This window comes from Ahaetulla prasina, chromosome 1, assembly GCF_028640845.1.
Source record: "Ahaetulla prasina isolate Xishuangbanna chromosome 1, ASM2864084v1, whole genome shotgun sequence".
Lineage (NCBI taxonomy): Eukaryota > Metazoa > Chordata > Lepidosauria > Squamata > Colubridae > Ahaetulla > Ahaetulla prasina.
In genome coordinates, this window is record NC_080539.1 from 223,006,321 (window position 1) to 223,020,273 (window position 13,953).

Below are 13,953 nucleotides of genomic sequence, written 5' to 3' on the forward strand. Positions count from 1 at the left end.
TTCCGTGATAAAGAGATTACGCGAGAAAGTTAAGGCGGCTATCGAAATCAGTGATACCAACGAAAGAGATGAATGATGGATGTCAGTTTCTTTGACAATAGTACTGCTTGGGCTGAGTGCAGCGTAACTGTCAGTCGTTCCTCTGTTGAAGGAATAATTTCCCTGCAGTAGTTTCCTGAATATTTTCTATCTAGAAATGGATGGATCCTTTTTTTAGAATAGAATAGAATAGAATAGAATTTTTTTTATTGGCCAAGTGTGACTGGACACACAAGGAATTTGTCTTGGTGCATATGCTCTCTGTGTACATAAAAGAAAAGATCATCAAGAATTCTAAGGTGTAACACTTAATGATAGTCATAGGGTACAAATTTAAATTTTGTATGATGAACTCAGTCCTCTTTACGGCCAACAAAGTATTACTCTTGATATCTCAAAATGGTTATCCTTCCATTTTGATTTGATTTTGTTACTTCAATTCCTGTAATACATGCATTTTTGAAAGTGAAACAAAATACTGAGATATAACATAGCTCCTTGCCTAGTTCCTTTTTCTATTATGAACCACTGTTTCTACACTTTTGGTTATTGCAGTGGTGGTTGTTCAATGTAAAGATCCTTTTAAAAAAATCACTGTACTTGCACACCAATTAGCTAGTTTGCATCATACAATCAAAGATTTTGTTGTATTCCACAAAACAAAGACCCTTAAGTCTCACCATTATTAAAATTGTGTTATTTTCTGAAACTGGTTTCTGTATCATGTCTCATTCCTTGTATTTATGGCCATGTACTGAAATGCCCATAACTTTGGGGACCGACATAAGTACCATTTGTTCAGTGCTGCTATAAGTTGCTGAATGAAAGGTTGTAACTCAAGGACTACCTGAATATGGAATATGATTAATATACACCAGAGTGTTGAAGGTATATTTCCTCTTCCCCCCTCCATTTCCTTTTCATTTTTATTATTTTAAGGGATAATTTTAATTTTTTTTTCTGGGTGCTACAAATACAAGATACAGTGGCTGTTGCACCTCTGAAAAATCCCTGAATAGTGGAGGTAATTGTTTTTTACTTTATCCGTACCAACTTTCCCTGAGAAGCAAACAGGGATAATGGCAGACCTATACTAGATAAGAAGAATGGGAGATCCACACTAGAAAAATATGCCGAGGACATAATAATAATAAATTATGAAACTTGTATGCTGCACAAACTCAAGGCCTACTGGCCAGATCCAACCCACAGGTGGCTTAGATCTGGCCCGTGGGGCCGACCTGGAAACAATGTAGGACCAGCCCGCAGTGTTTCTGCCAGGGAAAACGGAGCTCAGGAGCGTCGCATGCAGTCCTCCCGAGCTCCATTTTTCCTGGCAGAGGATTGCAGAAGGCCATAGTGGCCAAAAACTGAACTTGAGAGCCCCTTTTCGCTGTTATAGTGCTCGGCTCACCACAGGAGCTCCTGACACGAGTGACCTCGACCTGGCAATGCCCACCCTGGCCACCCCACCCCCAGGTCAAACTCAACCCTGATGCGGCCCACAGTGAAATCGAGTTTGACACCCCTGCTCTAGATATATTGTAGATTGTTTTATTTACCTCTTATTTTCTTAGTTCTATTTCTTACTCCATTTCCTTTATTTTATTCCCTATTGGGGTTTTAAATATCATATAGCCACTGTTTTATTTTGTTGGTGGTAATGGCAATGGTAGCATAGTTGTTTATATTTCACTAACAATAAAAATTATATCAAAATCTAAACCTCCTGGAAATCTAGAATATCTAAACCTCCTGGAAATCTAGAATATCTTCTTGAGTGTTTCATGACTTCTTCCTAAACACATTTCCTATTTTTAAAGATGCCTTTCTCACAAAGATTTCTATTGATTTCATTGGCTTAAAAAAAAGTGTGGGGTGGGGAGGGAGGACATGAAATGAAACTATAAATGAAAAGGAAGCTAGTCTATGTACATCAGACTACACCAGAGAAAAGAAACTCAACCTACATTTCTAGGAATCCACTGGAAACTCTATCGCTGTCATAAAACTACCTAAAAATCTGCACAGCTGTAATTTCTTGGGTACAGTAGTTACTATTGACAAATTGGGATGTGTACTTACAACTGTATGTAGTAGATACTTAGGTTTGTATGCTGCTGTAACAACGAAGATTCTGAGTGGCTTACAGCAGGGGTCTCCAGCCTTAGTAACTTTAAGGTTTGTGGACTTCAACTCCCAGAGTTCCTCAGCCAGCAAAGCTAGCTGAGGAACTCTGGGAGTTGAAGTCCACAACCTTAAAGTTACTAAGGTTGGAGACCCCTGGCTTACAAAACCCTCTCCAGTAGAATTTAGAAGATATAAAGAGTAATTTAAAAAAACCAAAAAAAACCACAATTGCAATAAACTTCCTAAAGTAATCAAATCAAACACGATAGGCGGGTGGTTGCTTAGCCCTCGATTTCCGTATTAAACGTTGTTCTGAGACTTGAGTTACAAATCAAAATGTATTGAGCAAAGTTTCCCACACCTCTAGTCTCCAAGAGAATTGAACTACGTCTCATATAAATTCCTGGTTGTGGGATTCTGGGAAAGGTAAGACTAAAACATCTGAAGGAGGCAATGTTGGGAGAAATTATTAACGAATTTGCTAGGACTTTGACCGCCTTAATCTCACCGAGCACGAGGTAAGGTCCTCAGTGGCGGAGGAAAATAGAAAAAAATTGCAACCACTCCCACTTCAGGGCAAAGTCTCCAACTGAGAATAGAAACCGAAAGTGTAGCCGGAGAATCGGTCCAGCTGATTGAGTTTCGCCGGGCAAAGCAACAGGATCAGAATCCAGGAGCGAATCTACCAGCCTGCTGTGATTCCCAGCGGCCGAAGTTGTTAAGTTTGAGAAGCCGGGCTCCGGATTGCTTTGCGCGGAATCGCTCCCTTTCCCGGCGGCTACACCAGTTGCAGCAGCATGGAAGCGGCCGCCGCCAGCCCATCCCGGGACGAGTGCATTCTCTACCTGATCTCTTGCTTTAGGACCAGGATCAAGAGCAGCGTCCAAGTGAATCGAGTGCTGGATTTGATGCCGTCCCTCAGCCTCGACCAAAAACTTCAACTCCGCGCCGTGGCTGGAGAAAAGGGGGACGTGGAAGCCGCGGAGAAGCTGCTCACCGTGGTGGAGAGAGAGGCTGCCGACTCGCCCGGCTTATGCCAGGAGTTCTGCGAGGCGCTGGTGCAGGGAGGCTACGCTGCCGCCAATTACCTGGATCCCAGCCTGAACGAACTGCCCTCGCCCTCTTTGGAAGCGGCCGGCGACCTGGGCAAGGCTCTGGTTAACCTGTTCTTCGATCGCCTCACCGACACGCTACAGGCCACTCAGGTGGCTTTGAAGTGTTTGAAAAAGGGGCTCTTGGATCTGGAAGACGTAGAGCGGGTAAGCTGGAGCAAAGCAACGGCAACAGGAGGGCGGGGTGGAGGGTGCAAGCCGGGTCCTCTCCCGAAACGAGGTGTGGGGCAAGGGGGTGGCTGCGAAATGGGGCGAGAGAGATCAGGAAAGAAGAGGGACTCTGGGGATGTTTGAGATGAATCCTAGAATTCCTTATACTGAGACCTGGATTCCTGAACCCCAACAACTTTAAAATGTGTGGCCTTTGAACGCCCTGAATTCCCCACCCACGGTAAGTTCACACACCTTAAAATGGTTGAGATTGAGAGGAAAAAAAACCTGTATGGAAGGTCAAACCCATCCTAAGTGTAAAATCTGATTTGTGGATTATTACCTTACAAAATATTACCTTACAAACCTTCGCTTTGTGGCGAAGGTTGTAGAGAGTGTGGTTGCGTGGCAGCTTCCCCGGTACCTGGATGAAGCCGTCTATCTAGACCCGTTCCAGTCCGGCTTCCGGTCCGGACATAGTACGGAGACAGCTTTGGTCGCGTTGGTGGATGACCTCTGGAGGGCCAGGGATAGGGGTTGTTCCTTTGCCCTGGTCCTATTAGACCTCTCAGCGGCTTTCGATACCATCGACCATGGTATCTTGCTGCACCGGTTGGAGAGCTTGGGGGTGGGAGGCACCGTTTATCGGTGGTTCTCCTCCTATCTCTCCGACCGGTTGCAGACGGTGTTGACAGGGGGGCAGAGATCGACCGCGAGGCACCTTACTTGTGGGGTGCCTCGGGTCGATTCTCTCGCCCCTCCTGTTCAACATCTATATGAAGCCGCTGGGTGAGGTCATCAGTGGTTTCGGGGTGAGTTATCATCTGTATGCTGATGACACGCAGCTGTACTTTTCCACCCCGGACCACCCCAACGAAGCTGTCGAAGTGCTATCCCAGTGTCTGGAAGCCGTACGGGTCTGGATGGGGAGAAACAGACTCAAGCTCAATCCCTCCAAGACGGAGTGGCTGTGGATGCCAGCACCCCGGTACAGGCAGCTGCAGCCGCGGCTGACTGTGGGGGGTGAGTTATTGGCCCCAATGGAAAGGGTGCGCAACTTGGGTGTCCTCTTGGATGGGCGGCTGTCGTTTGACGATCATTTGGCGGCTGTCTCCAAGAGGGCCTTTTACCAAGTTCGCTTGGTCCGCCAGTTGCGCCCCTTCCTTGACCGGGATGCCTTATGCACGGTCACTCATGCTCTTGTCACTTCCCGTTTGGATTATTGCAATGCTCTCTACATGGGGCTGCCCTTGAAGTGCACCCGGAGGCTGCAGCTAGTCCAGAATGCAGCTGCGTGGGTAGTAACAGGAGCCACTCGTTGCTCCCATGTAACACCACTCCTGCGCAGTTTGCACTGGCTTCCTGTGGTCTTCCGGGTGCGCTTCAAGATTTTGGTTACCACCTTTAAAGCGCTCCATGGCTTAGGACCCGGGTACTTACGGGACCGCCTGCTGTTACCTTTTGCCTCCCACCGACCCGTACGCTCACACAGAGAGGGCCTTCTCAGGGTGCCGTCCGCCAAGCAATGTCGGCTGGCGGCCCCCAGGGGAAGGGCCTTCTCTGTTGGAGCTCCTACGCTTTGGAATGAACTTCCCCCTGGTTTACGTCAAGTTCCTGATCTTCGGACTTTTCGCCGTGAGCTGAAAACACCTATTTATTCAAGCGGGACTGGATTAAAATTTTATTGGGGTTATTTATATTTTAAGATTTTAAATTGTTTTAAATTTTTCGCCCACACATAATATGTTTGCTTTTAAATTTCTTTTAATTTGTATACAGTGTATTTTACTTGGCTGTACACCGCCCTGAGTCCTTCGGGAGAAGGGCGGTATAAAAATCGAAATAAATAAATAAATAAAATCAATTTTGGAGCAAATATGTATTTTTGGCCAAATGAATCTTGTCCACAATACCTATTTTAGAGATCTCCCTGTCTCGCTCTCATCTATCTAATTTTTTAACCACCCAGCTCCCTTCATAAGGGGCTCTGAGCAGGGTATTTGTTTATATTTCCTATTTCTTAACTGAGATGGTTAAGTCTGGGGCTGACCAACAATCAATTATTCACAGAGGGGATTTTGAAGTAAACAGTCATAAACATGAAGGCTCCGTGACCATAGAATTCTGCTCTTATTCACCATAATGCCAAAACAGTGGGTGCTTCATGACATTTTCATGCTTGGATCAATGTTGCACATACAATGTGGAGTCTCACAATGCACAATTGGTCACTTGCCTTCTCCTGCTGTGATGTCATGGGATCGCCTTTTGTGACCTGACAAGCAAAGAAGTCAAGAAGCCAGATCCAACTTACAACCATGTTACTAAGTTAACAATTGCAGTGAGTCATTTAACTATGCAAGAAAGGTTGTGAAAACTCCCTTAACTTTTTCCCTTAGCAATAGAAATTATGCGTTCACTTGTGATTGTAAATTGAGGGTTATCCCTACATATCTTGCAAAGTTAAGTGAGTCACTGGAGTTGTTAAGTTAGTAACATGGTTGTAAGGCAAATCTGGCTTCTTGACTTCTTTGCTTATCAGGTTACAAACTTATCCTAATTTAAAAAGTGTAAGGGCAGGAGGGTTATTTTCTGACTCAAGCTCAATCCCTCCAAGACGGAGTGGCTGTGGATGCCAGCACCCTGGTACAGTCAGCTGCAGCCGCGGCTGACTGTGGGGGGTGAATTCTTGGCCCCAATGGAAAGGGAGCGCAACTTGGGTGTCCTCTTGGATGGGTGGCTGTCATTTGACGATCATTTGGCGGCCGTCTCCAAGAGGGCCTTTTACCAAGTTCGCTTGGTCCGCCAGTTGCGCCCCTTCCTTGACAGGGATGCCTTATGCACGGTCACTCATGTTCTTGTCACTTCCCGTTTGGATTATTGCAATGCTCTCTACATGGGGCTGCCCTTGAAGTGCACCCGGAGGCTGCAGCTAGTCCAGAATGCAGCTGCGCGGGTAGTAACGGGAGCCACTCGTTGCTCCCATGTAACACCACTCCTGCGCAGTTTGCACTGGCTTCCTGTGGTCTTCCGGGTGCGCTTCAAGATTTTGGTTACCACCTTTAAAGCGCTCCATGGCTTAGGACCCGGGTACTTACGGGACCGCCTGCTGGTACCTTTTGCCTCCCACCGGCCCATACGCTCACACAGAGGGCCTTCTCAGGGTGCCGTCCGCCAAGCAATGTCGGCTGGCGGCCCCCAGGGGAAGGGCCTTCTCTGTTGGAGCTCCTACGCTTTGGAATGAACTTCCCCCTGGTTTACGTCAAGTTCCTGATCTTCGGACTTTTCGCCGTGAGCTGAAAACACCTATTTATTCAAGCGGGACTGGATTAAAATTTTATTGGGGTTATTTATATTTTAAGATTTTAAATTGTTTTAAATTTTTCGCCCACACATAATATGTTTGCTTTTAAATTTCTTTTAATTTGTATACAGTGTATTTTACTTGGCTGTACACGCCCTGAGTCCTTTGGGAGAAGTATAAAATTAATTAATAATAATAATAATAATAATAATAATAATAATAATAATAATAATAATAATAATAATAATAATAATAATAAAAAAAAAAAAAAGTAACATGGTTGTAAGGCAAATCTGGCTTCTTGACTTCTTTGCTTATCAGGTTACAAACTTATCCTAATTTAAAAAGTGTAAGGGCAGGAGTGTTCTTTTCTGACAACTCAAGGCCTGGGGGATAGCATATTAACGAGACTGTACTGCTGTTCTCTAAGGAGCTTTTTGATGTCTTCATAAATGTGTACGCTGGAGCTTTATTGCTGCACTACTACTGCTAATTATATCTGAGTATGGTTCTGGTAGTTAAATCTAGTCTGGATTCTCAGGAAGTGGGTTGGGTGGTTGCATTCCAGAGAAATAAGAAAAAGCAAAGTTTAGATAGTTTGATTTGGAGGAAGGGAGTCTAGACCACAGAGTGCTTAAATCTGGCCCATGGGGCCAGCCTGGAAATATCAAAGGATTGGCCCATGGTGCCTCAGCTGACCAAAACAGGCTGCAGGGAGGGGGGCTTTTCGGCCTTCCTGACCTCCAGCAGCACTCTGCGGGCCAAAAGATGATGAGCAGATTGCTGCTGGAGGCTGAGGAGGCTGAAAACAGGCTTCGCAGACACCTCACGGGGCCTCTGCACAGCAGTTTTTGGTCAGCAGAGTGCTGCAGGAGGCATCTGTCCGGTCCCTCCCCCCTCCGCTCCTCCGCCCCTGCTGGCCCATGGAGAACTACAATGCTGATCCAGTCCTTGAAGAAAACCATTTTGACACCCGTGGTCTAGATTTCTCCTCCTCAGAAGTTCTCAGAGTATATCTTTAATGATGCAAGTAGTTTGCTTTAGTTGGGCAAGATTTCTGTCTACAGATGTGTAACCATAAACGAAACTGCTTAGAAGAAACTCACCATGTGTTTCTTGGATTTTGGAGCCAGAGAGTTCTAGCTCAGCAGTTCCTTCCAGCAACCATGAGAAAAATAAAAAAGAATGAAGTATTTCAAAATCAGGCTGCTACTATGACAAGGAGTCTGCCTTGAACATTCTCCGACTTTGCTTCTTTTTTTTAGTTCACCAAGCAGAGCTTGAGTTGACAAATGCTGCTTAGAAGAGAGCTGGAAAGTATAACTCTTTGAAAATATAGGGAGTAGCATATAAAGGGTAGCCTTTATAGCCTTTAGTTTAGCAATGGCCTGACTTAGCAACTATTCACAGCTAACAGTGACGATGAAAAAGGAAAAATCCTGGCATTTACAATCTTTGAAGGTCTATGAAATAAAGGACAGGTGAAGCAAGATCGCAGTTTCATATTGTGACCACTTTATTTAATGACTGAGTTGCTGGTCCCAATTATGAAGGGTAAACAAGGACTACTTAGAACGTAGAATTTAGACTTAGAATAACTTTATTGTCACTTTGAATGTACACTAATTGGCATACATTAAAATGAAATTTCATTGCATACAGCTCTCAGAGGGTCTCCACCTCTAATATACACTACATAAACATGACAAAATAAATAAATAATTATAAAATTATGCATATACCCACATATACGATATGACACGGAGAAACAACACAGTCTAGTTTGGATGTATACATGTACATGGCGAGAAAAACGAATCTTGCGAGCTTACCAGATGGATGGCATAGGGCACAAGTGTCAAACTCAAGGCCAGATCCGGCCCATGGAGTGCTTAGATCTGGCCTGCAGGGCCACCCTGGAAACAGCGAAGAACCAGCCCATGGTGCCTCTGCCAGCAAAAATGGAGGTTGGAAGGCTGCGTGGCCCACCCAGGTTCCCCAAGCTCTGTTTTTGCTGGCAGAGGACTGCAGCAGGTCGTCACGGCTGAAAACCTCCCAGGCAGGCCACAATTTAGTTCACAGAGGGCTGTAGGAGGCCACTGTGGCCGAAAACTGAACCTTAACAAGTAATGTTGAGCTGGCCATGCCCACCCTGGCCACGCCCGCCCCAGGCCCCCAGGGTCATTGATGTGGTCCTCAATGAAATTGCGTTTGACATCCCTGGCATAGGGAATAAAGCTGTTACAGAATTGGGTAGTCCTGCTATAAATACTTCGAAACCTCCTCCCAGAGGGGGGAGCAACAGAAACAGACCATGAAGTGGGTGTGTGGGGTCTCTAACAATGCTTTGAGCTCTAAACACATAGCGCTTATAAGCGGTATCCTGAATGACAGGAAGCAAGCTTCCTATAATTTTCTCTGCTGTCCTTACCACTCTCGGGACTTTCTCTCTGAGGCACTGCAGCCACCAAACCAAACAGTTATGCAGTTTGTTAAAATGCTCTCAGTCGTGGTTCTGTAAAAAGTGGCCAGGACAGAAGGAGAAAAATGTGCTCTCCTTATCTGAACAGGAAATGCAGACACTGGTTTGCACCCTTCACTAAAGATAATGTATAAAGAGACCAAGTCAGATTGTTAGTTATCTGCACTCCCAGATACTTAATACTGTTGATCACCTCTGATGTTATATCCTCCTCACCTCCGTCTGAACGATGGCTTAATTAGCCGGCTCTTATCAGCTCTGGCAGCAAAAGAGCCAGCGTCTGCCAAGAGCCCTCGTTGGCTGCCAAGACGCTGGTGAGTCACAACCTTCAGCTCTAGTCAATCCGTGGATTTGCCTGATACAAAGAGACACACCAGCTGTTGCTGCCTTTTATATCCTGTGGGGTGTGGCTCCATGACTCAGCACTTCCTAGGCCTGCCCCTCCCCTGCTTCTGTTGTTCTCTTCTCTCCTGCCTACGAAACCTGGGATTGAGCCAAGCCTGATTGCTGTCAGCTGGGTCTGCAGGCGTGGCCTGGGGGGTGGGGAAGAGTCAGGGGAAGGAGGCCTCATTATCTCTTTCACCTGGCCTGCTTCTGGCTCCTGGAGCTGATCCAGGGAGGCCGGTGCTTCCGAGGTAAGTCCTGATGGCCCTTCCCCTTCACTGTCCAAGTCACTTTCTGGCAGCAGGCCTGGCTCCAAGTCACTTTCGGGCAAGGGGCCAGGTTCGGGGGCGGGAGCCACAACATCTACTGCTCATTTAGTGGCAGTTCAAAGTGAAATGGTGCTGGACAAAGTAACTTAACAACTATTGCAGCATCTACATGGCATATGATCCAAATTCAGGCCTTTGTCAACCAGGAGGTACAATATTTACAGTGGTTGCAGCATCCTGGGTGACGTAATTTGCATTTACAACGTCCCCAGTCAGCTTCCAACAAGAAAAGTTAATGGGGAAGCAGGATTCAGTACCGATCCTGTGATTCACTTAACAAACACAGGATTCACTTGACGATGTGGCGAAACAGTCATAAAATCGGGCACGGCTTCATGTCCCCCCCGCCCTTAGTGACAGACATTCTGCTCCCATGTAGTCATGTAGATTTATGTAGTCATAAATCGCAGATTACCCGTATTTGACAATAAGAACGGACACTGATATGCATTGTGAAGCGACTTACCAAAAATGTTTCTTTTGCCTCTTTGTTTTTCCTACACAGGTAGTCGTAGAAAAGGCTAAAGAGGGGAATAAACCGGCCGTGAGAGAAATGCTTTATAGGATAATACAGAAGAAAGAATGGTTGTCACCCTTTCTAGAAGCCCTGGGTGAAGCGGGCCATGCAAACATGGCTGCTTACATAAGTGGGCACCCAAACGGTAATTGTATAATTTCAGGAGTTTTGGTGCATGGTCACGTTTGTGATAAATGTTTGTGTGCTGATGGTGTTGCTTTCACTGTTTGCCACATAAGGGAGGTTGGCTCCACAGGGCTGCTGTTTAAAAGGAAGAGTTCAGGATTGTGGTGAGAAGACAGAGGTGCAGTTGGGCCCGTGAGTTTACAGACACCTCTTGTAAAATTTGTAAGATGCGGACGACTATTTTGTAAGTGAACAAGAGTTACTTTTTTATTTCTACTGTGATTCCGAGTTAGCTACTGGTCATCACAGTCATTTTGCAAAGGTTACGAGCATAACTGTATGTTTCAAATATAATCGGCTTAAATTTTCAACAGGAAAGGAATTGAGCAGTCTTGAATCAATGAACTGAATCGCTTCTGGTCTATGCTTACAGATAGTCCTCAACTTACAACCATTTGTTTAGTGACCATTTGAAGTGACAATAGCCTTGAAAACAGTGACCTATGATTAGTGCTTGTACTTAGACTGTCATAGTGTCCCTGGGATTATATGATGAACATTTGGACGCTTGGCAACCAGCATGTATTTTATGACGGTTGCAACATCCCGGTGTTAAATGATCATTTGATCTTCCCAGCCAGCATCCAACAGATACAATCAATGGGGGAAGCTGGATTTGTTTAATGATCACAGGATTCGCTTTAACGATCATATGATTCACTTAATGATTGCGGAAGAAGAAGTAGTAAAGTTGGGCATGACTTGCTTAATGACGGCCTTGCTTAGCAACAGGAGTTCTGATATCAATTATGATTGTAAGTCGAAGGCTACCTGTACTTCTATGTATAGTAGAGACTGATAATATTGTGTTGGGAGATTATTATTTACTTTCTTTGTTTCTGCATTTACTTAGGAATAAGATACACTAAAAACAACGAAAGTTGTTTTCAAATAGACAATTTGTAGATCTATTCTTTACTGGCTACAAATTCATTTCAGTAGGACTTCATTTCTCTGAGTTGTCATAGTCTGTGGTCTCATTTCTGTTTTTCTCCTCATCTTTAAAGCTACACTTTAAAGCAGAGGTGTCAAACTCAATTGCATCACGTGACATATCGCGACATATTGCGACATTTTTTTGCCTTTGTGGAGCCGGGGTGGGCATGGCCTGCACATGACTCATCCGGCCCGCGGGCTAACAGTTTGGCAGGCCTGCTTTAAAGCTTCAAGCCTTCTGAAAATTCTCTACTTTCAAAAGTTGATTTTTGCAACTGTGCTTTGTAACCGTTAAGTTAAGGTTCCTTCATGCCTGTTACTTGGGTGCATATACGAATAAGGACAGACAGTGACAGATGGGAAGTTCTGATCATAAAACTCCCAAGATTTCTTTCAGTTTAGCCCTGAGTACATCCCAAATTGTATATTAGAAACTGAAGTCCATCAATTGCATATAGGTCATTAATTGAATGGTTATTGAAATGAATAAGCTTTAGTTATGGGTTGCAACTTCAGTTATTTTGGTTGAACAGAACAAGGTGTAAATGGAGTCTCTGAGTCATCAGATGAAATGTATGAGGCACCAAGTTCTGAAATTGTGGAGAATCTGCAGCCAAGAACTGAATTACAAGAAGCTGTGGAAGATGAGAAGAACGTATCAGAAAAATCATTTGAAGACCTTCCTGCAATTTCAGGTGATTTGTCAGCTACCAGTATTTTTACATATAATTTGTATAACTGATCAGTAATATTGTAAGTGGTAGATGCCACTACATATATGATACACTAGATGGCATTCAGGGTTCTCCAAGAATTTTTAATTAAAAAAGGCCCAAAAAAATGTTTTCTTCCAACTTAACATTTTGGGAGGATGGGATGTGCAATGTTATATCAAATCACTTCATGGTGCTTTTTATCTGAAAAGTTTGCTCTCCTCTAATATAATCAGTTTAACTAAATCAATGCCAAATCTCCCTCAAATTAAAGACATTGGGTCGTAAACGTTTCAAGAAGAAATGGTGCTCACCAGGAAAGCATTAACGATAGCTTTGTATTCTTCCTCTACTCTCCAAGTGTAGAACAAAAGTGTCCTTCTTTTGCACCGAAACAGCTATGACTGTCTTCATGCACCCGCCTTCCAAAACTTCATGAGAAGTCTGTGCACAATTTAGACAAAACCATGTGCAATTTGGACAAGGGGCCGGCACAGCCTCGAGAAGAAGATTGGCACAGCCAGCAGCTACTTCATGAAGGGCCAGGATGGGGACACCTAGTCAGCAGTGGCAGAAAGAAGACAGTGAAAATTAGCTGTGGGTAGAAAGGCTAACAGATCCAGCAAGTGAAGGACAGCCAAAGAGGCATAGATTGGGGGTGGGGGGAGAGATAGGCACATGGGGGAAGTTGAAACGCCCTGGAGTTATAAGTGGGAGAGGCTGCTAAGCACCTAAATTTTGATCACATGACTGCTGAAGCATTGCAAGAGCTGTAACTTTGGGGACCAGTTTTAATGCTCTTTGTTCAGCAGCACTACACTTCAGCCACTAAACAAATGGCTGTCAGTCAAGGACTACCTGCATCTATTTTTTTTCATTCATATTCCTCATTCCTATTCCTCTTTTATGCCAGCCAACAAATGAGTTCATATGTATTGACTTTCACCACTCATCATGCTCAATGGATGCTTTCACACAAAATTTTTCAGCAAGATGAAAAGTATTGTTTACCAACACCTGCTAAGGATAAGGATAAAATACTGGTTAGTTTTGTAATGTTTTTATCTCAACCAATAACTAGTTTTACTCCAAGAATGTTCATAATACTGGTAGTCCTCGTCTTACGATCACACTTGAGCCCAAAGTTTCTGTTGTTAAGTGAGACATTGGTTGAATGAGTTTTGCTCCATTTTACAACCTTGCTTGCCACAGTTGTTAAGTGAATCACTGCAACTGATTACTTAGTAACCCGGTTATTAAGTGAATCTGACTTCCCCATTGATTTTGCTTGTCAGAAGGTCGCAAAAGGTGATCCCATGACCTTGGGACACCTGTTCTGTTCCCCCACAACACTCCCAAGAAAATAAGCCAGTCAAAGGCCTTCTGCCAATAGTTTATTTACACTTGGCCGGGTTCCCTTTGGCACAGAAATGTTCTGGCCACGTTTCCCCACGTGCCTGCCAAAATCTCTGAAACAGTCTGTTACCGAGGTAACCAGGAAATTACAGAGAAAGCAAAAGTCACTCACAAAGGGATTCTTCAATTCATGAAACAGATTGCCCGCCAAGTTCGCAGCTTTGTCCAACACAAAGAGCCACGGAGCTCCTCCTCCTGCTTTTATCTCCTGTGGGGTGTCGCTCTGTGACTCAGCACTCCCTGGACTTGCCCCAC

The 13,953-nt window shown here is 44.6% G+C and overlaps 1 protein-coding gene across 1 annotated transcript in view; it reads left to right on the forward strand.

The window, feature by feature from the left end:
- Positions 1-2,604: 2,604 nt before the first annotated feature.
- Positions 2,605-13,953, forward strand: part of IFIH1 (interferon induced with helicase C domain 1) — a 45,082-nt gene continuing 33,733 nt past the window's right edge. The window contains exons 1-3 of the mRNA XM_058191662.1: positions 2,605-3,428; positions 10,436-10,592; positions 12,103-12,264. Coding sequence (XP_058047645.1) covers positions 2,967-3,428; positions 10,436-10,592; positions 12,103-12,264 — 781 coding nt within the window. The 5' untranslated portion in view covers positions 2,605-2,966. The remainder of the gene's footprint in view (positions 3,429-10,435; positions 10,593-12,102; positions 12,265-13,953) is intronic.